This window comes from Apaloderma vittatum, unplaced genomic scaffold (assembly GCF_000703405.1).
Source record: "Apaloderma vittatum isolate BGI_N311 unplaced genomic scaffold, ASM70340v1 scaffold8253, whole genome shotgun sequence".
Lineage (NCBI taxonomy): Eukaryota > Metazoa > Chordata > Aves > Trogoniformes > Trogonidae > Apaloderma > Apaloderma vittatum.
In genome coordinates this window covers 25,320-49,049 of record NW_009709775.1, presented here as the reverse complement: position 1 = coordinate 49,049, position 23,730 = coordinate 25,320, and the positions used below count along the sequence as shown (strand labels likewise).

Genomic DNA, 23,730 nt, shown 5'->3' with positions numbered 1-23,730 from the left:
ATGTCAGGCTCTGGGCAACATGAAAAATTGAAGAAATCCACTCTGGCTGTCACTGGAAATCAAAGGTCAATCTCAAAAACTAAGAGAGTCCTTCCAGCCTTGGAAGGCATTCACATTTCAAGACTACAAAGTGCAATTGTGAAAGCTCTGCACATTCATGTGAAACAGGAAGGAAAAAATAAGACCCCGGACAATGGGACCCTGAAAGAGTGGTGGAGGGATCGGGCTTTTCCCGGGAAGCTGTTTGCCAAAATGTTAAAAATAGAATCTATTTACACAATAGATTGGAAAATGTTAACAGCCAAAAACACATTAAACAACAGGATTTCAGATTAGAAACAGTGGGAAGGTCGTCCCATGAGCATACTCTAAATTAATTTATTGATTTTGCAAACTGAGCAAAATTAGTATTTACTGTAATGACTCTTTCGGTAGGATTTCTACCTCTTCTCTCACCATTAAGGTTCTCTTTCCTCCATAGCCACAACCATCTACCTCCATCTCGTCCCATTCTCCTGTTTCTCACTCCTCCCGATCCCATCTCTGCCCAAAACTTCCCTCCCACTGCTCTCCCACCACAACTAACAGGCTGTGCTTTCATTGTGCTTAAGAATAAGAGGTGGAAAGTCAGGCTCCCCAGTTTCTATCCCTGTCCCTTGTCCTCCCTGTAGAGCCCCTGGGAAGGCATTTCGTCTCTGTCATCTGTGACTTGAGTCCTCCTCCTGCAAGCATCTCACAATGCTCTGAATACCCACCAGGTGTCTGCAGAGAGTGAGGTACTGGAGCCCTCAGTGCACAGATCCCACACTGGCCGTGGTAAATATTGAGACATTTTAGGTGTTAAAATGAAGAAAGGACCCTTTTAAGCATTTCTCTGGAGAGCTGATGGCCAGTAGCTGAATTTCTGCTGTTTTAAGTGGCAAACATAGGCCTATGAAACTTTAAATAAACCTGTTGTAGACTGCACAGTAACCAGTGACAGTCACTTACGATCCACCCTGCCCTGCTGCTTCAGCAGCCTTGTCGCTGGGCATGAAGTGCTGTCAACATACCCGTGAGCCTTCTCTGGGCTGCAGGGGATTCTTACACCCTACTTTTGGAGGAAATCCTGGAATCAGCTCTCCCTCCCCAGCCAGCTCTTTGCTTTGAAGTTTCCACAATGACCAAATCTGTTGTCACTATCTAGTATCTAACCAAAATCATCAGAGGCTTCATGTCTGATGACTCAAACCTCAGACTCGAGTACCTGCTTTGAGCAGGCACACACAGAGGTATCCTCCTGGCTCCCCAAAGACAAACACAAAGCACTGTCTTAAACACTTTGCTGCTCAGTTTCGATGATGGAGACAGACAGAGAGGAGATATTTGGCATAGTTTTTAATAAGGGCTTCTTCACTGAGAACATCTACCATCCTATACTGCAATGCTGCAAATGTGCTTCCCAACATGTATGAACACCCTGGTTGCACTTGAGTGTTCTCCTGATCATTTTGCAATAGATAATGAACTTCATGCTGGTAGGCACAGTCATCACACTGAATCTTCTGCCCACGTTAAAGCTCTATGCCTAAAATTCAAACACATCACATCCTGTTCTGATTTTTGTGCCCTGCATTGTATGTATTCAGCTGAAAAGGCTTCATCCGATGGCTGAAGGTGAGCAGTTTGAAAAGAGGACGTAGGCTGTAAGAAGACATTTGTCCTCACACTTGCTCCTGCTGTAAGAGCCACCCAAGTGGGAGAGCCTGAATATCTCCAGATGGCTCCAGTTTGCCCAGGCTCGCTTGGCAGTACTGGGTGTCTCCCTGCCTGGGGAGGCCCAGGGGGAAGGATACAAAGAACAAGAGCAAGTCACTGCATGTCCAACTGGAGGAATCAAGAGGTATTTATATGTTCAAGGCAATTGCCACACTTCCCCCTCTACAGAATTTGCATCTTGTGCTTGTTGTGCAACACAGGGAAGCACTGGGCCAGGAGAAGAGTGCCTTGACCACAGAAGTAACAACAAATTCACTCTTCTCCTTTTCTTCAGGTCCTTCGAGTACTGTGAAATCATAACCTGTAAGACCTAAACTCCTTATTTTACGTTCCACACGTATTTCAATACAGCACTGTCTAGACAACTGAAAAAAGTGTCAACGATTTAACATACTACTTTCCCCTTGCTTTTCATGAAGATGGTGACAGTCTGGAAGATTTCTCATCTTTGTGCAGTGTTTGGGGATTTTTGTTTTTATACATACATACAGAGACAGAGAGAGCTGTAAATATTTTTACAGAGAGCTTCAAAAAGCTATTATTATTTTCACTTAGTGAGAGGGCTTTGTCTCACCATCAAGATTTCTACAAGATTCAGTAATTTGTCTTTATTCAGACCATTCTGAGAATAAAATGGTTGCTGTCCTACCAGATAGAAAGCAGATACTATTCTGCCTCCCTTTGTAAGGCAACCGACACTCCTCAGGAACAAGCAGTAGCAGTTATTAAATGCAAGAGAACCATCCCTTTCACCCTGTTTGAACTCCATCCAGCCTCAACATTTCCTAAAACTGAAAAAAAAGATGACACTGCAAAATGTCTTACATAAATTTTGCTGTCCCAGGAACCTCCACAGCCAATCCAAAGTACTTAAAGAAACCAGATTCTTATGGGATTTCCAGCTCCCAGATCGCAGCGATTACAAGGAAGGCCGCCAACACCATCCTTGACAGGTCCCCACCACCCAGCAATTAAATGTCCAAATTTGTTTGGGTGCCTGAGACTTTTGCAGGAATCCCCCCAGGTCTTCCAGTGAAGTCTGGCTAGGGAAAAGCTAGCCAGCAGCAACAGCATGAAAACAACCACATTCAACTTCTATTTTTTTTTTTCAACAAACATTTTGTAGCATTTTCCCACTAAATACTGGTGATTAAGTAAGCAAAACTTCTTGATGACTGTGTGAAGATACACGGGCAAGAGAGGAAACTTGTGTGCATCCCTAAGTTTTGAAGCCCCCAGCGAACCGGCTTTTTCAGCACCAACGTGAAACCTTGCTCAGCACTGGCTAGCCAAGGACTTTCAGCGCAGCACAGGCCACTCCAAGAAACATATAAAGTGGAACAAGGAATTTTTCCCTCAACACTTGGCAGAGCAGTACACTTGCTATCTAAACTTAGGCAATAAATGTAGAACAAACTAAATTCTTCCACCACACTAGAATCTCAGAGGTACCTTTGAGACGCTGGGGTGCTCTACGCTGCATCGCTGGGGCACATGGGGATGCACACAGCGAGCAGGGGGCAGAGGTGCTGCTGCCGTAGAAGGCAGCTGAGTACATGGATGCTTCTCTCGTCTGCTTCCACATCGACTAGGGGGCAGGAGCTCCAACAGTGCACACTTCCTACTGATATTTTTGCTTCTCCCTGTTTCCATTGGGGCCAGGAATAAGAGGGGAGGGGAGCACTCCCCCAGCCACTCCTCTCCTGGTACCGGACATGGCCAGTAGCATGAAGAGCAGGGGCTGAAGAACGTGCCTGAGTGACCGAAGAAAATGTATCCTGGTGCCTTCCGATGTTCCAAGTTAAGCTCAGACCACACTGCACTTAGCTTGCACGTTATCCAAACTAGTCCAGCAGGGCTTAATCCTGATGAATAGCTGGGTAGCTATTAAAATTGTTTTCCTTGAACAGCTAAATGGAAATGTGAGGGCTTGATGCTTGAGCTAGCATTTAAAATGGACTCAGGTAATCAAAACATCAGATCAGAGAGTGCTGGGGGTTTTGGAGAAGCTGAGATTCAATCCTAATAAACCTTTAGTTTATTATAGCAAACAATTCCCATCTCCAATAAATGGAAGTAGCCCTGGCTCCTTACAGACACTGGCTGGACCTGATCACACGAGTTCACACTAGCTGCTTATACCTTTTTGGCCAGCAATGCTTCCTGTGTAACCTAACACCATCTGTCTGTCATTCTGGCATGTCACCTCAGGATGCCACTTGCGAAGGAACACGTCACTGGTCATCTCTCGCTGAAGACCTCTGAGGTGGCAGCACCTGGGATCACAGCCTTCCCTCTGGGCAGCAAACACCCAGTACAAATTTAAAGCAACAAACAGCATGAAGGCAACCCCAGTACCTGTAAATTATTTTCCTGTGTACATGGCCAAGCTACAAACCATTATCAGAGAATGTCTAGTAAATACCATATTCTCTGTAAGTGACAGTGGCAGCTTTTAACCGTCATGCACAAGCAGCGCACATACACAACACTGCAATGGATAAACAGGTTAACTGTATGAAATTTTCTGCTGTGCTTGAGGCCCTCTGGTATGGGTGATCATGGAAAAGCCACTGCAGAGCTGCTGAGGAGGTGACAAGATGCTGGTAAAGTACCTGGTGCAAGAGTCAGTGTGCAGGAGGAGCCAGCTCGAGGAAAGGCTGAGAGTCCTGCCTGCTGCTCTCATTCCCATCCCTAGCCACTCTGATGATGGTATATGTGAGGACGGGCCCCTAAAGGTGGAGCCCCCGTCCACCCAAAGTGGGAGGATGAACGGAGGGAAGGTGGCCTCAGAGCAGCTCATTTCCCGAATGCAGCAGAGCCATGCGGATCCCCAGGTAGAGCTTCTCACTGAGCACCACCGAGCTGGAACAGTGCGGGCAACAGGCAGCTCCAGCAAGATAAGCAGGCACCACAGCCATGTGCCTGTGCATGCTTCTGTCCAGAAACACCAGCACCAGCAAAACTTGGCTTACTACTGCCAAGCAAATTAATATTTCACGAAAAACAAAAAATATAATTGGGGGATTTCAAGCAAAGAAACTGGACTGTATTTTCATGTGCACAGAGGCAAGAGTGCTGCACGAACAAACCCATCAGATACTGAGTCTCCCTGATCTGCTTTCCTGAGCCAACTGAGAGAAAACTATAAGGAACATCTCTCTAAGCTATATCCCTACAAAGACACTTACATTAAGAAAAAAGAAAAACGAAGAAGAAACCACATTCTGCGCTTAGCCAATGCTATGCATACTTCATTAATTGCAGCTATTCTGAAAAACGCTATCATGCGCTCAACCTGACGGCAGAGGCAGCAGATCAGCAGTGCTCACCTAGGGCAGCCCTGGGTGGCTGTGAGGGGGACATGCAAGCTAACTGCTGTCCAAAGTGGACAAGGAGGAAAGGCTTGCTTCCATAACCATAGCCATGTAAAACAATTTGGTGCCAAGTCTGGCCCCTGCTAACAGTCTAATTTCGATATTTTCTATAAAAACCAATAAAATAACAGCAATTTTCAATGCCCAGAACACATACATTTCAGACAATCTGCTGTTGTGTAATATGAAAACAGCACAGGGGCTGAACAACAGGTAATCCAGGAGTTAACTGAGAGTAAATGGCAGGAGCCCCACAAAGAATGTCAATAACATTTGCATAGATTGGATATCCAGAATAAGAGCTGTGACTCAGCCTTTACCTAGGGACCAAAGATGATGCAAAGATGCATTAAATGGTTTTATTTTTTCCTTATTTAACGTTAGCTGGCTGCATGAGGATGGGGCAGGCCAGCTAAGAGTGTTCCTTGTGAAGCACAGCATGGGGCTCCCCGGGATGCATTAGGAAATTCAGAGGCTACAGAGCATACACCATTAGGTTGCAGAGCGTTGCAGAGAGGTCTTTGGGACCCAATGCCAGCTATGGGGATGGAGGTCCTCTCTTTCTAGGTGTGGGTGGCATGAGACACTCCATGCCATTGGGAAAGCCCCCAAAAGTCACAGGGGCTCCCCCTTGATAAGCCAGGTCAGCCGTAGCAAAGCAAGGAGGGTTTTTGCAGCTCTCCCTCCTCTGATTACTCACGGTTGAGCTGCAGGGCCAGTCCCATGCCCCAGCCCATCACCCCTGCAGCCCCTCAAGGGATGTGCCAAGCTCCCGTATCTAGCATGGCAGCTCCCCAGGCGGCAGCGGAGCCATCCGGCCGCACGGCGCACGTCGTGGCTGGGGGCAGCGAACAACGCAAGCCAACTGCGGAGCCTCACGTTCAATGAGATTTGACAGGTCCCACTGAGGTCTGCACGTGGAGAAAGAGCCCCGAGGGCCCCCAAGCTGTCAACAGCCCCTCGACTCTGCCCAGCCCCAGTATGCCGGGGGCACGTGGGATTCAGCATTTGGATCGTCTCACAGCAGCCTGGCAGGGACCCAAGGGCACGAACATCACCCCCGTCTGCGAGAGCGCAGGGCTGGCTCGCAATGCACTTTTACCCTTGGCGTGGGGGCGGGAGGAGGGGGGAGATGCACATGCAGGGACATTCTTCACTTGCCACCCCTGGGCTTAGGCTGTTTCTTTCTTTACAATCACCTAAAGGTGAGAAGGAGTTGAAAAACATCACACTGACAGCGCTGTTGGAGCTGCGGATATAGGGCCTTCCGCTCCACGCCAAGCAAACCCTCTGGAACAGTTTGGACACAATAGGTAAACAGTCGGGCTTGCTCAGCGGGGAGACATTTGTATTTAGATGTTATAGATAAGCGGTGCATATTTGAGACATCTGAAAGTTATTATTCCAGGCAGTTTCTAAACAGAGAATCACAGTTGCCTAGCCCCTTAACTCCGAGATGACAGGCAGGATAATGATTTAAATTATTGTTAAACATCGGCTCTGTTTTAAGTGGATGGAATTCAACATCATGGTAGGTTTGGAGGGATGGGTGTGTATTGCAAAACACAGCATTTCCAATTGCTGGAGCTCTGATCCATGGGAACTTCTCTGCCAACACCAAGCATCACTACTCACGCTATGAAAATGGCAGTGGTAGAGATCCTCAGAAGGCAACAGCACTCAGCTATCTTTGGGATCATTACCATTCCCTCTAATTGCAACTACTGTGATTAAGAGAAATGCCTTTTTGAAAGCAAAACATAAAAAGCTTTCACAGACTGTAAAACGAAGTTTAGCACTGAATCATAATTATTTTTTATAATGCTTTCAAATCACAAGTGATTTATGCTTCCTTGAGTTCAATAAGGTTATGTTTATTATATATACCACTCTCCATTTTTAACAAAGAGCATACTGATTTTTTTCTTCATTGTAAGTCACATGAAGCACAACTATTAGGTTGCATTAAATCAGAACACTACATTTGCTTCATCTGTGAAGAGCTTTTCTTCCTATGTTCTAACGAAGGCCACTGGGCTCCCCCTCGGCCCCCACCACACTGCAGTCACGCCCAGCACACATCACCATCACCAGGGAATGCTTTCTGCCCCCTCCATAAGCTGCTTTCTGACATGCCAAAGGTTAAGTGTGATGGCACGCACTTGCTCCATACTGCAGCCTTTACGCATGCAAAGCTGTAGCAAAAACAAACCCGTTTCTTACATGGAAAGGAAAAGGGGAAGAAAGAATTAATGTCTTGCTTATTCAGCATCTGGTCTCTGTGTCACAAGTGAGCTCCCAAGCAGTATCTCCAACCTACAGCATCCTCATTTCCCAAATGGTTAATTCACGCTGGCAAGAGGGTCTGATCTCTGCTCTTAGCATGAAGGTGTAATTTGGCTTAAAAAAAAAAAGCAATCACACCTTGCCACTTAAGGGAAATTACATGGCTGATTAATAATGGATGAGCCTCACAGAGGCCACCCATTCTGCTCAGCGTACTAACATCTTATCCTAATTATCACCACCAATAATGCCTAGAATTGTTTGGAAATTGTAGGGGAAATTGAGTTGACTCACCTGAGCTTTAATAACTATCGTGTCTAGTAGGCTAGGACCATCAAAACACAGCCCGTGGCATATGCAACACAATATAAAATCTAATCATGAAACAGTAACTCATGTCTCTGCTAGAAATACATTAGCAAGGCACACAAGTCAAAAAGATAAGACACTTCTGTGGAACTGGGAGCTTGACTTGCCCACTTTAGCACATGAAGAGTCCAATAACTCAGAGGAGCTGAAATGCACAGTCCCGTCAGGAAGAAAAGCGGTATCTCCATCCTGCAGAAAACAAGCACTTGTGTGATTTGTCTCAGGAAGATGAGACACCTGAGTCTGAACTGGGAACTGAATCCTTTACCACTAAAATTAAGGATGGCTTTTTGTCCCTTCCTATTAGCCATCAGTTATGGATCTGATATACTCACACCAGTGTGTAAAGGCTTTCCCCTGCAGGCAGTGCTTGATTGCTTTGCCTGCACAATTAAATCCCAATAAATATTCCCTCATAAAAATAATGAACCAATCTTTGTCTGGCCATGTTTTTTTTATCTTTTCATGTAAAAAGAAAAAAAAAAAAAAGACGACAAAGAAACCACAAACCAAGTGAGTATTAAAGCTCCTACTTTGAGGAACCCAGGAGAGCCACAAAAGCAAACTGCAGCCATCAGTAGAAAACAGGGAAACAGTTCCTTAGTCCTCAAACTGAGCATTGAATTTGTTCAGAGACAAACCCCCTGGGGCAGGCTCAGGAGCCTCCTCTGTCTTCTGTGACCTGCAATAAGTAATGCCTGCCTCTTCCTGAAGGCCTTTCAGCTGCTGCTCAGCGGACAGCACATCCTTCAGGATGCGGAGAGGTACAATGGCAAGTGGAAGCAGGATTTCCTCCGGCGTATGCTTCTAGAGCTAGAAGCTCTGTGTAAGGAAAGAGAAATCTCTTTGTGCCTCCAAACCCCTCCTGGGCACAGCACAGCCCAAGGCAGAAGAACAGACTGACAGCAGCCCACTCTTTCAATGGGCAGCCAAAGTGGTCCCGGCCTCCAGACACAAAATTTGGGAGACAAACATGTATAGTAGAGAATAAATGAATGATAAGGGCCCCAAAGAGAGTTTTTCTTGCTTATTTCTCATTCTGATCTTTTAGTAACAGTAGATAAGCTGCTCATTTAACCAGCTGAATCCAAAAGGACTCAAAAGCTATCTATCTGAAATATTTCAGGACAGTCCATTTTGCTAGAAGATCTCAGTAGAGTCAGTTTGAAATCCCATGATTAATAAATTCTCATGATTTCCTAGCACAAGCTGATAAATCCACTGTGTTCCCTCCCCACCTGTGACCTCAGATTTCTTAGTTTCCAGAGAAATAGTTTCTGCATTCAGCTTTATGCTGTAGAGCCAGTGTGGGCTCAGCTGCAGGGTGACGGGAAACTGCAACACTAAAACTGGTCCAGGATACTCTTTGGAGTCACCTTCTTCCACCTGCGGCATCAAATGCCAGAATAACACAGATCACCAAACAAAATCACTGCAGCCTCTACTGCTCAGCTCCACTGCAGTCAGAAAAAAAGGATATTAAATACGAGACAGAGTTGCAATCAGCCTTTCTGAGGAAATAATAACCTGGGAAATTCTGACTCATGCTGATTTGTGATCAAGGACTGTGACTGAGATACCAAAAAAAGGAATTGAATCAGATTTTCATGGCTGTGTCAGAATGAATTAATTTTCATCGTATAACTAGAAAAGATTTAACATCACAGAAGCATTTTTAGAATGACAGCAGGATATGGAGGCTGTGGTAAAGAAGAAAACATGATTATTGGGCTGGAGAGACTGACAATGAGGAAAGATAAAGAAGAACTAAATACACCATAAAATAATAGCTTGGTCAAATAGCTGCCAGTAGGAACATCCTGAGGAGGGGGCAGCAGTTGTAAGCATCTGAGACTGTTGGCTGTGAATACGCCCTGGATGATGCTTATGCCAGAATAACCAACAGTGACACATCTCCAGGAGTGATGGTGAAGTTATCTTTAGGTCTACCCAGAACAGTCTGAGAAACTCCTATCACTCACTGCTGGTTTTCACCCTTCTGTTAGAGCCAGGAAGAGATGGCTGCCTGAGTTTCTCCACCATTTACCCCTGTGCCTGTCTCAGAAAGGGGATAAGATTTTTTTTCCTCGCTTTTGTGGTTGCCAGCAAAACTCTTAAAGTAAATCAAATGTCTGAATCTAGCTAACTCAAAGTCAGGCTATTTAAATTCTAAATACTTGCCCACAGAAATTATTCAGGTTAGCAAAACTAGTTCTTTTTAAAGCTATGTTTGCAACTAATTTGCATTAATTCCCTAGGCTGTCCATTGTAACTAAACACTCTGTACAAAAATACTGTACTGGGTACATATTTTAGAGGGTTGGGTTTTTTTCTCAGCCAAGTAAACTAGAGATGCTACTAAGTGGAAGATTATACTCTAAAGTGCAACTCAACAGATAGGAGTTTATCTGGCAGCAAATTCCACAGGCACTGAATGAGGAGCGTGAAAGCCTCACCGCAAAGCACTGACAAACTAAAGACTATCTCCTTTCTCCTCACACACAGAGCCTGCTCCTCTTCATCCAAAACACCCCTTCGATAGATCTATCAGTGTTTTTAATGAGCAGAAGACTTCTACAAGTTAACTATATGATGAAAGAAGCTGTTTCACAACGAGGAATAGGTATTATCAAGAGCAGAACAAAAAGCCACCAATCTAATTCAGGAGGTAAGAAACACATCTGACTCAGATATTTTCCCATGTGCCCTTTTTCACCTATATCTTCAACATCTCATTGATAGAGAGCACATTGGTAGTATGTGCTTGACCTGATAAAAAAAGCTCACTTATCTTCAAGGAACATACCTGGCATCCACAGTGACCCCACGCAAAACAGTTCAAACACACTTAACACCCTGTGCTGTCCAGATAAAGGCGAGGAGAGGGGGAGGAAACCAAAGCCTTTGGGTTACGAATTATCAACACAAAATCAAAATGAACCAGTGATTTCCAAGTTCAAATTGAACTTTGCAGTGAGCGAAGAAACCAGGTAAGAAAGAGATGGTATCTTGGTTACTGGGATGTTCTTGCCTTCCCCACCAACCTAACCTGATCTCTCTTTGCCAAACTTGTCCCTTCCATTGCTTTCCAACAGCAGCTTGCCTTGTTTCCATGATTTCATCTTCTTGCTCCCCTCATGCTTCTGGATCCCTTCATAAACCTACTTGCACAGAAACTAGCCATGTTTTCCAAGAAAAGCAAACTCTGCTCGGAAGAAACCTCTCTACCTCCCCTCCAACTCCAGCAGTGTGTTCCAGTCTCTCTTGCTCACGCTCATCCTTCTACTCCTCCTTTTCCTCCTAAAAGAGCCTTTGCTTCTCAGAAAAACCATTAAGCACAGAGCTTAATCCCTGCGTGACCATTGATTACTGATTAACCACAGATCACTGGTTTTGACCTAGCAAGGCCTGCACAGAGCCCAGTAACAAACAGATGGCAAAGAAAAAGATCCAGCAAAGCACTTAAGCACATGGCTATCTTTAGGAATGTGAATTAATATACTTACTCAAGCATATACCTGATTTCTGGCACACCAGATATAACTACATATGCATAAGATGTGGGTAAGTAGTTAACCATCCTGTTGAATTCAGGCCCTGCAGCCTATGCAGGCTCCTTTCCTGACCAACTGAGAATAGGTAATTTCTCCAGTTGGAAACTACACATCTTTAAAAAACAGTGTTCTACTTCTCACTTGGACTTTTCCTCCATTGGCTTTCATCCCTTACCCTGCCAATATAAAGAACTCCCTGCCTCGCCAGTAGATTGCTACTTTGATTCTTCGGAGTTTGTCTGGTTTTTATGGAGCATTGGTCTTTTAGGTCTCACATTCAAAACCAAAGCACTAGAAATGATCACACAAATAGTCATAATAGTGATTATCGCCTAAAATCAAATTATTTATGTTTTTCTCTTGAGTGAGCCAATTAGGTTGAGTTGAAATCGCCAGTCCCTGCAGCTCCACAGTGAAATTCTCCATCAGTTCAGCTTTCTTTCCAACTATTTCTAGTACTGACCTTCAGCATGAGGCCAATATCCTTCCACCTGGCCAAGGCATTTTACAATCAAGATTTGCAGACTCTACCATGTTAGAAACGAAGCAATAAAAGTCTCTGACAAATGCAAACATCAACGCTCACCTCAGACAGGAGCATACTCCAGTGTACAGAGTCACTGAACCAGATCCAGCTAAAACCAACCAGGCCTAGAAAGAGGGGCAGAAACCAACAGGACAGTGCTGTTGTCAAAAAGATGCTTTTACACAAGCCACGCTGGGATAACAGAGCAGTCTGCTTATACCAATGATAGGCTCAGGAGAGTGATGCTGCTCCCTGCAGAGACCAAAGAGGGCAAAGAAAATCAACCAGGGAAACATCACTGCAGAATAAGGAGGAAATGCAAATTTTTACAGAATCACATTGAACAAATTGCCACTGGTCTCCTGGTTCAAGTAAACACATGGCTCTAAGGTGCTGGGGTCCTCCGGACTCTGGCATGCAGAGGAAGAGGGAACACTGCGTCAAAGATTTTGGAGGCTTCAGATCTTTCCTTGCAAGTGGTGCAGTACTTACTGGCATGGTACCAGCACGGGAATAGGATTATTGGATTCTAAAGGTTTTTCCCCTGGAGTGGTTTTTATCCTCTTAAAAGAATATAGAGCAATTAAACATTTTTTCCTGAAGAGAATTAATTGTCTGTGAAGGGTCACACTGGTGACCAGATGCATCACAAGAGATCTTCATCTTCTTAAACACACTAGCCATAGCCAGTGGCAGAAGATTTGATTCAGTGGCCAGCAAGTTGATTTATCAATCTTTCATCCCTAGCTACAGACTAAAAATTTACCAATCCCAAACAAGTTTAATTTCAAAACCTAACAGGAGTAGATAGAATGGAAATTTCTTTTAAAATATTTCTGTAAAGGCCTTTAGCATCAAAATTATGCTAATGGATGAGACTGGGCATATTGTTTTAGTCTATATATGTGGAAATACTTTTTAGAATTTTTGCCACGTTCTGCCAACAGTATCCTGCCATGATTCCTACAACAATAGGAAGAAGCACTTAGGCAGTGTGTGTCAGTACAAGGGGTGACATTTTCATCAAATCCGACAACACAGGGGAAACACATAATACTGTCAGAAGAACATACTATGAAAACCTGACTAAGAGAATGTGATAGAAAAATGTAAGATCCAGATTTTCCTAAACGTCTGAGCAGGAGAGAGAGGCTCAGCCCTTGCAGGATCAGTGGAGCTGATGTAGCATCTGCATCAAAATCCAGAGTCAATTCAGCACAGGTAGTATATCTTGGGAGAACAGAAGTAGTAGCTCAGCATGACTAAAGATGAAAGGCAGGAGAAAACAACACCTGCACATGCAGACATTTTTTTGAAGGAGGACCTACAGATGCTGGTTGTTGTCAGAGACAGGGCTCTGGAGTTACTGGGCCTTCAGTGACCCAGTGTGCACGTCCCAAGCTAAGGCCAGGACTAGGAAGAAGACTGTGACAAGCTGAGGACAGAAGAAAGGTGGTGCAAGACCAAGGGCCCACTCAGCCTCAGACTCTGCCTCCAGCATGGGGTGAAGCAGATTTGCAAGGACGAGCACACGCACACATCGGGCAACGCAGGGATCCCTCCTTCGTGCACACTCCCACTCTCCCCAACCCCTGCCCCGGAGCACCAGAGATGCCTTTGCATTTGCCTGCCCTCGAAGTACCATGGAAAATTTTTAAGACACTTTCATTTGACTCAATACAAACTCTATGTAGACAATGCCAAAGTCGCACTGTGTTGTTTGTACAGACACAGTCATATGAATTGCATTTTATACATGTACAGCTGAAGAATAGAGAGGCTATTTCTTCCTATGAAATCCCAGCTAATTAATATCTTTGGCATAAAGGGACAGGTCATCCTAGCCCAAGTATTAGCATCATGATTTAGTACGAAACTTGGTGTCTAAAGGCCAGTTACTGATACTAGGTATAAGGCACACTCTTACGCATCACGCATGGACAATAACTTTGGATTTTTTCCATAATTTAGCAACAGTTATACTGACAGCATGGTCTGGTGAGCAAATTTAACGCTGAGGCAGGCAGCACTGCACACTTGCCTGAGCTGGGCACTGCGGCACCAGTGCTGAGAGAGCAGCTTTCAGTGAGTGCAGACCTGAGACACTAAAGAAAGATCTTCTGAGCCTGCACAGACCATGCCACCTGTATTTTTGCCATCTTTCAGCCACTTGTGAACAGTTACACAGACCCCTAGAAGCTCATTTCTCCTGGCCTGGGTCAGGTACACAGAAGAAGAGGTCCCGGCTTGAATCAGCACAGGTTCACTGAGTCAAAATATTTTTTCTTCAGGATAAGCCAGGCAAGGTGTGGAGGAGCTTCTGCTACTCAATGTTTGGCCAAAGAGAAGTGGTGAACAGGAAAAAACCCAGAGCTAGATTGTGTTCACGGTGTAAAACCAGAGCAACTCCACAGGTGGCTGCAAATTTTGGCTGGTAGAACCGACAGTACAGTTGGCTATAGGTAAGGATTTCCAGACTGAGCCCCACAGCAATGGTTCTGCTTATACAGCTTGAGGAAAAAAAAAAAAATAAGCAACTTTGGAGTACAAAGTAATCTCACTCTTAGCTCTGTTGCTGATACGGATGGAAAAACCAATATAATTTTATTAAAGGTGCCTAACTTTTTTAATAACCTAGACACCTACAGGGATAACAAAATCATACCCTCTGTACGGTAAATTGCATATTCAGCAGCTGTGATGTCAATTAGACATGGAAATGACAAAGTGCTATCTCTCGCCAGCAGAGACATACTGTACAAGAGCTGGTGTTTAGTTTTATCATATAAGCAGTGTTTAGCCATCATCTGTCATACAGGCTTAGGGGAAAGGGCCTCCACAGCTGGAACAGCTGGAATTGCAAGATTAGCACAAAATAAATTGTTATACTTTTACCAGATCATCTACTCAATTCACATCCAAAACTAACCTCCAGCTCCCACTGTCTCAGATCTGAGTAAATGCACTCTTTTTGTCAAGTTATACCTTTATATGAAGAGGAATTAGCTTTCAGCACTAAATGTTCAAACTTTGGACTGTAACTATTTTGCTGAATAGTCTGGAAAAAAGTATTAAGAAAGCTGTAAATATTAACTCCTGGTACCAACATGTTCTCTCCATCCTTTGTTTTAAAGAGAGTTACAGGAGGAACTACGTTTGACAAACTAAGGAAAATACAATTACACGTGGCATTAAGTATCAGTTAAGAGAATGGGGCTTTTTTTAAACAGCATAGATATCCTAATGGTTTAAATCAAAATGCCAAAAATCTTTGCTAACATAAGGAACTCTTTGAGATGTTTCTCAGAAGAATACACTGCCTCATTAGTAGTGTGTTATTATTCTCTAAGGCTCTGTCTCTACTAGAAAGTTCTGTAACTAACTATAGCTGTGTAATAAATTCGGTATATATTCAATTATTCCAGTAATTTATAAGTTTAGTAGAAGTAAAAAAAGGTCAAAGCTCTTGTAAAAGGAATCACTGTTTCCAGACTATAGGTCTCACACTTCTGCTAAAAAAATAACAACACTGATCAAAGGCAAGTCAAACTTCTTAGTGTAAACCAGCAATATTTACCTCCTTAAAGCAATAGCCAAACCTATCATCATAAAAGATATCTAATGTGAAGGCATCAATTTTTTTAACAGAGAGCCTGTCTTTGCAGTGTCAGCATCTGAACTACAGTGTACACAAACCCAGAATGTAAACCCCACTTAGAATTGTCAGAGTTTTTGTATTTCCTTGGGCTTTTATGGGTAAAATGGAAAAATGTTATTGTATAGCCCTTCTTGTCTGTGTTAGGAACAATATTTCAGATTACCAGAACTAAAGGAACTTTACAAACCACAGAATTTATTTTCCTACTGGTCCTTCTGTCTTGCTACACTCTTTATTTTTCTTGGTCTGGGCAATAATAGCCAGACTAATCCCTCCTACATTTATTTACACCCGGGTTAACATGTAGGCTCTCCTGATGCCAGGGTGGATATTTTGTGGATATAACATGCTCAACAGTGCATTATGTGCCAGATTTTGTCCTTTCTGCTTGCCAGTAGCAATGCCGTAGCTCCACAAGCAGTCTTGCTAAGGCAAAGGTGGTTCAGGTCAAAGCTGCAGGTACGCCGATGAGCAACATGGATAGAATACATGAACACACACAACCACTGTGTATTTTCGAAATTCAACACCTCATTGAGAGCCACTGAAGCCTGAAATGCTGATCCCTCAGAGACCTTATTCTGCTTGGCATCTGCCTGTTCTGCCGACTTTGGTATCTGCCATTCCGCTGCGGAGCCTGACCCCTCAGCGCTGCCAGCTCACGAGCACGAGTTCTCCGTTGTTCACAATCGAATGCAAAGAGAATGGGGGGAAAAAAAAAAGTCGCTGTGTTCATGAGGCCAAAATGAGCTCTGACTTGCTTGAAAGTGTTCTGTGTCGCAGTCCTATCATCCCAAGCAAGACAGACAGACCTGGAGGACACAGAGCTTCAAGCACAAGGAGCTGCCTTTGGGCTGTGGGCTGACTTTCGGGTACCTATCCCATCTGAAAAAACACATTCCTCCAGAGGTGCTAAGGCAAAGCAGGGATTAATTAAAATGGCAAGAGATGATTTAGTTATTAATGTGTTTTCACATTTTGAGCCGTGTTAGAAAGTTTCCTGCAGCTGCCATAGAGACAACAGCTACAGACAATAAAACTTTATGAGCAATTTAAATTCTCTCTCCCCTTAGGAGATGCGGAAAAACAATGACAACTGACTGTTTGCAGGTCATGTATATCTTGCCTTCATTAAGTAGGACTCTGTTTAAACACATATTATTCTTTTCCATCAGATAGTTGCAGACTTCCACAGAGAGGGTAAATAGTTTATAGCTTTCACTTGCAACAATACACTATAAAAATACACTGCAGTCATATTTGATTATCCAATTTTGTTTAGTATAAAGCAGTCAAGGCAGATCAATCTGCTTATTTGCATGTGCCAGAATAACAATAGAAATGGATTCCCATGGGCAATGAAAAATAAGTTTGACACTTGGAAAATAGAATAGTAATAACCACATAGTAAAACTGCAGATGCTTGTAATAAATTAGATTTATCATCAGTCTTATACCATTCACACCTGAAATTTGCCTATAAATCCACCTCACTTGAGGCTTATTTAATGTTTCTTCTAAAGGTGCCCTGGAGCTAAAGATTCATTTTACCCAAGAACTGACAGGGATGAAGAAAGAAACACATTTTTTTTTTCCCTACAAAGTGTGCAATCTATTTGTCAAATATACTCTATCTTGGGTCCCAAGATGGGTACATTTACATCCACAATCAGTTCACATTTTTACTTTTGATATTTGCAAACAGGAAGCAGTAAGAAGCAAGGAAGGGGATCTGGAGAATGAAAAGATTTCCCAAATATTTAATATACTATACAGTACTGCCAGTTAATTCTATTAGGATCGATATATGCATTTATGAGTATATACTCATACTGTTTCTACTTTAGGTACACTGAATATATGCACATGCACATTTAAATTTTCCCAGTTTGCAAAGTCTTACTAGTTCTTCACATATTTTTCATATAGTTAAAAGAGGTGGTGAAGCTTTGCTTTCAACAGGTGTCTCTCCATGTGCCAATCTAAATGAATTAACCTTGGTTTTCCAAGTCTGCTAGTATAAGACCAAGGCCACTTTGAAATACTGACTGAATGAAAATACAGATGGATTGGAGAAGCGCATTAATAGAATAATATGAATAGAATAATGCACAGTAAAGGGGTTTGGTGGCTGATTATACTAGTAATGAATGGGACTAGGGAAAATGAACAGACTGTTCCTCAGATTACCCCACTGGAAATACAGGGTGGGTAGAGAGCTATGCTGAAATCATAACTGGTTTGCAGTTCCATTTTTTCCATACTTCTAGAGCACATGTGCTGTGCTTTGAAAGAGAAGACACTAGAAGGAAGGACTAGATGACCCTTCATGGGTCCTTTCTGATCTCAACCATTCTGCAATCTTGTGCTACAATGTCACTGCCAAGGAAAAAAAGGGGCAACTTTCAAAAAGGTACCATACAGCAGGTAAACCTGAAATTCCCCACCAAAAGGTACAGGAAAATGCTGAAAACACACGTCATGCTTTAACGTACACACCACTGAGGAAAGCTGCCACCCTTGCTGCCCTGCAGTGAGTCCACTGAAAGCGTACATGAACGTTTCTCAGTCTATGGCAGGCTCACTAGCCAAGTGCTTGAAAGAAGCGGGCTAATGTGAGACAACACCATGTGGTTCCCATGATCTGCCATCCTTCCTCCAGGGCTCTGAAGACCCCAGGATTTAAACAGCTGCTGCTCCTGGGTTTGATGCTTTATTATAGCAGCAAAGCAGCAGATTGCTTATATTCCATTTTTCTCGGACTCTTTTTGAAGTGTGAATGAGCATGTGTGTGTGTTGGAGTGATAACATAAGGCTAAGCCACATTTCTAGTAAATATTACTTTAAATTATCCTGGAATGTAAAAGTGCACTTGTGCAAAACTAGCTGCCCAAAAAGGGAAGCAGAGCTGTAAACCATCCTGCCGGCAAGCTGAGCATGTTGGCAGGAGAGTCACTGTATAAGGGCATGTTTACAGGTCACGTAAGCCTGCATCTATGCTGAAACACATGCCCTAAAACACAGAACATGCATGCACCTGAGACCTGGTGACTAGAGTAGACCATCTCTGTAACATGGGTAGAGGTAAGGAGAGCAAGTAGTCTCTCACTTGTGCTGGAGATTAAAAAATTAGGGTTTCAACTGCACTTAACCTGTGACCACTGTGTGAGCACTGCAAACCTCACCATGGAAGCCACCTTCAAGGTGGATTTAAGCCAGTCCCTCCTTTTGACTCACTCCAGCAGTGGCAGGCAAGACAAACTTAGTTTCTGACCTCCCTTTGGCTGAGGTGCAGAGGACCATACAAGCTCTTTCTTCACCTGTTTCAGAATAAGATCAAGCAAAAAAGCTGCTTAAAGGGCTCTGCTTCTGAACATAAGCAAGGGCATCTGGACCCAGGAACATCTTTGACAGCCACATAAACCTGTGCATTGACAGCAGCAATGACACGGGTAATTATCAGTAAGGCTGATGCTACGGGTAAAGCCATAAGCAGAAGGAAATGAAAAACTAAGATACAAACCAGCTGTTTCTCTTTCATCGACAGGTGCAATTCAGTGCTGCCAGAGTGTTGTGCAATGCCTGCGATGCTGATAGAGAGGGAGGCAGGACTGATCCAGGTAACAAGGCTGACAGCATCCCTGAATTGGGTGTCACTGATGTATAACCTCTGGCAAATCATTTTACTCTCCCAGGCTTCGGGTCCCCTTTTGTTCAAGTCTCTCTTTATTAAATGCAAAAGAGAGGAACAGCGTCACTTGGTCACTGCCTTGATTTACTGGGCACCTTATTTTGGCTGGAACTGCTACTGTAATGCAGATAAGCAAAACAAAAAATGTCAAGTTTTGGAAGTTGTGACTTTTGGGGACATAAATGCACACTGTGCATTACCCTGGAGAGCTGGGATCTTGCAGTGACACAAGACCTACTGCTGCACCTCTTTCTTTCAAGCAAGTCTGATTCTGGAAATAAATTTACATTATTGGGAGTAGGGAGGGAACAATTCTGCAATAAACCAAAAGACAGCCACCAGAAATAGTACGGCTTTTTGTCAGACCCTTGGGTAAAATACACATAAAAGCAAATGGAAGCAATGCAGAGGTGCAGTACAACCCTGCAACCCTACAATCACTGGGAAATTAGTGAGGCTCAAGAACAAAGAAAATGTTTTGGGTTGGAGTGGGAGTCGGGGGGAATAAATCACTGAAACTGGAATCTGAAATGCTAGGCTTTTCTATTCATCATACCACTCCAGCATCCTGAGCCTCCATCAGATGCCCTGCCTGCCATACCAGGCTGAATTTGACCATATGTTTGTAGCTAAGCTATGAAATTAATTTGTCAAGTCCCGGGAGTTTTTGGCAAGTTGTCCTGTACTGTATGTGTGGTCTGCTACACTAAAGCAAGTGTGCAGAGCACTGCTGTGGGTACGTCTATAGGATCCAGAGGCAACACAACCCACGATTTCTCTGCTCTGACTTTTAGTGCTGTTAATAATGAATGGACAGAGAGGGGACTCACATCAAAGACGTTTCAGCACAGTTGCCGGGCTTAAAGCCTACTGAAGGCTGCTGGAACAAGCTATAAATACATATCTGAGCTCCACGCCAACTGTGTAAACTCAGAAGCTGCCTGCTTCATTCAGGGACTTCATACCCAGCAGAGAGTCCGGAGCCTGTTAGACTCGAGGGAAGTCAGTGGCTGGCAAGAGTCACATTTTCCTTGTGAAAGGGGATGTGGAAGATGCTGGGACAATGCAGGGGCAGGTGATGGATAAGAAATGATTTCTCGGGTGTTTTGAAAGGAAACACATAATGCAGAGTTATGGACCCTCATTAATCAGGCAGAGGAGTCCCGAGGTGCCAAATCTCGCAAGAACAGTCGGAGGATTTGGAGTCATTCGTAAGCTCTTCCTCACTGAACCCTGGGCCTGACATTTACCCAAATTCTAGATCCCAATTTAAATATCACCACCTTGGCCTACAAACAGTTGCCTAGTGGCTCTGATTCAAGCTGATTCACAACAAAAGATAAATCTTTCTGCTCCTAAAAGAAAGCAAAAAGCTGCCAAGAAATTCTTTAATTCCTTTGCCTTGTGAAATCTTGGGCCGGTAGTTTTTGCAGCAAGAGGAGGTCAGTCCCATTTCTTCACCTCCTAAACCCACATACCTCTTCTCTTCCATGGAGGTTGCTACAGTCAGTCCTGCCACCATATATTTTAATACAACAAGCAGCATAGAAAGAAGGCAGAACTGTCAGAGACTTCACTAAAGTTTTTGATATATAGTATCAGGGTGTCATTTTAACAGAATTATCAGGCTGCATGACAGGAGAAAGCCAGGATCTCTCTCAACTTAGCAAAATCATCTCATCCTGAGAAAGAACTTCAGCTCACAAAGGTCAGCAGGTACCATCTAACCTCTTCCATGGTGAAAACAAGACCCATCAACTACTGTTACATGGAGAAGTGCTGTGATTTGCTCCCCAGTGACAAATCAAAGCCAACTCTAAGGCTGCCTGCTGACACTTCTGGGGTTAGCCCAATAAACTTTAACATTTGGGGCTAGACTGAGTTCTCACGAATGCCAGACTATCTGCATTTCAGCTGAGGATGGCAGGAGACACAGGCTCTCAGCACTCCTTGTCCTCCAACCCCAACTGTATATCCACCCTTTGGGCTCCAGAAGACAAATTAAACTTTGCAGTGAAAGCAAAATCTTAGCAAAACTAGCCACAGCTTCTCTCAGGTAATTTGAAAGATATCAATTTTTCAAATCAGCCCACTAAACAAGCCAGAAAAATATAATAGTGCCATCCAGGAAGGATCTATCCATAACACGTAAAATGCATTTCCCCACCTCGGCAAGCGGAAAGCAAGAGATGAGATAAAAAGAAAGTTTTACAAGGAAAATGCCACGCTCCAGACTATGTTGTGATACAGCAACACCTCTGAGCAGAAATACACTTATTTACAGATGGCTTCTAGTGCTATACTGCAGCAGTTGTTTCCCACCTCCCACTCATGTTATATTTACGTGCTAAGCTTCAAACACCCACTGATCCAGGTGGAGGTCACAAGATGCTCTGGGAAGGAACAACAGCCCAGCACAGCGAGGGGGACAGCAAGTGTCAGGCTGGCCCTTCACCAGGGATAGCTCAGCATCATCGCTGCACATTTGGATGCAGGTACTCACCCAAGAGCTGCACTCCGCGGGTGAGCCCGTAGACATCGATCAAAGCCCAGAGGGGCTCTGCCGTCCTCACCCCACTGAAGAAGAGCATCGCAGCAGAGTCGTTCACCCGATAGAAAACTCGTCCCTTCTTGTCCACCCAGAAGGCTATGATGTTTCCCTCATTTGCAAACTCTTCTGGCAGAGCCTTGGCCCAAAAACCGCTTTGGGAAACCAAGTCGGGGCACGCATACTTCGGCAGGGTGTCAGGGTTAATCCTCGATGGATCCTTGGAAGTAAACCCGAGTCGAAGAGCCCCACTCCAGCAACACTGCTTTTTGGTGATCTGCAAAAATAACAGCAGCAATAACAGCATTTGGCACTTGAACATCTACTTAGATACCACAGGCTCTTTGTCACTGAGCACTGACAGCCACCGCATAAGATGAGCCCATTGGATTTTGGAAACATTTAACCCACCAAACGCTGCTGTGGCTTTTTCAGCTGCAAGCAGCAATGCTGCACACTTACGATAGAATGCACATACTAAAGAAAATTTAAAAATTAAATCTGCAAGAGGTGAAACACAATTACAGCTGCATGATGACTCACTTCTATTTCTAGGGTAATTCTTTTTGGCCCAAGAATCACCTTCTTGCAAAATGTGCCAAAAATGGCCATAAGAGCTTTTATCTCAGCGCCTGCAGCAGCAGAGCTCTTCCTTCATGGTGCTTGGATGATAGGGTCTTTAATGATCTGAAGGAAAAGCACTGGCTCCAGAATCACAGTCACCATAGGGTTTTCTGGGTTTCCCAGACAAGTCTTACTCCTGTTCAGCTTGTCAGACTGGATGAAGTCACAGCCTTGCAACAGAGAACATGTGTGTAGGAAAGCACAATTTAAAGTATTTAACTATATTAAACACACAACTAGGAGGCAATGATGGATGCTGTCTTACGTTTGGGGAAAACCTATTTATTTCAGCTGCGAGTGGTGTTTTTCCAGATATGCTCTACACATCTACACTCCCGCCATCAGCATGTGGGGTCACTCAGTGTGTCTGGGGTCAGGAACATCTGTTATAGTTGTGGGGATGGTGCATGGGTCATATCCACCCTTCTGCACCTGACAGACAGCAGGATAAAGGATCACAGATGCCTCCAGTGTCATCGGCTTCTTCTCACACAAATTGAGGCCTGAATTGAAGACGATCTGAGCGGAGCATGCACCAGGTTCTAAACACATGCAGTACATCCAAAAAGCCACCCAGTTGCAAAGTCTCTTCGAAGAAGAGACCATAGAAGCAGAGAGTCTTCCAAGGTTAGTATGATCCCTAGATTGAGATGATGCCCTTGGAGAACGTTTTCTCTCATTTTGTTGAGTATGAACCTGCCGGGAATTTCCTCTCAAAGGGATTCAGCCTGTCAGCATCCAGACTATGAAACTAAAAACCTAAGGATCTTGCATCCAGTCCTGATGTAGGGCCACGGCAGTTCCTGCATGCCAACTGACATTTAATTGGTGTTTCTGTTGGTGTCCTGAACCTGCAGCAAACATGAGAGCACTCGAGATAGCTCTCTTGCGCCAAAGCCTTGGGAGCTTCAAACAATTTTAGTCTTGGCTGCAGGACAAGAGCAGAAATGTGGACAGGTATCATCTACCAGATGTCACCCAAAACTTGCAAGCTTACTGTAATTTCTCACTCTGCCAAAGTGCTAATGGCTCAGATGAGTGGCAATGCCAGAGACTGAGCTGTCCAGAAATGCAGGACTTTGTCCTCAAGAGTCTGGCAGCAGCCCCTCATGTCCCAGCTTTGAAGTGCAGAATTTTCATCAAAGGATTCTCCAAGGCATTTTCTTCGGACTTCAGAGTTCCCTTTTAATCACATGTGTAAATACTGCATTTTTCCTTCACATGTTCCCCTCCAAGGTAAATCTGGAAAGTGTGCCCTTGAGGGCACAACAATTTCACAACAAAAACATTGTTCAAAGCCTAGAGATTTCCGTTTTACAGTTAAAGTATCAGAGAAAAT

At 43.9% G+C, this 23,730-nt stretch overlaps 1 protein-coding gene across 1 annotated transcript in view; it reads right to left on the bottom strand.

The window, feature by feature from the left end:
* NEURL1 (neuralized E3 ubiquitin protein ligase 1) overlaps positions 1-23,730 on the bottom strand; it is a gene marked incomplete at its 5' end in the record, with an annotated part of 62,943 nt that overhangs the window by 36,003 nt on the left and 3,210 nt on the right. The window contains one exon of the mRNA XM_009867054.1: positions 21,723-22,044. Coding sequence (XP_009865356.1) covers positions 21,723-22,044 — 322 coding nt within the window. The remainder of the gene's footprint in view (positions 1-21,722; positions 22,045-23,730) is intronic.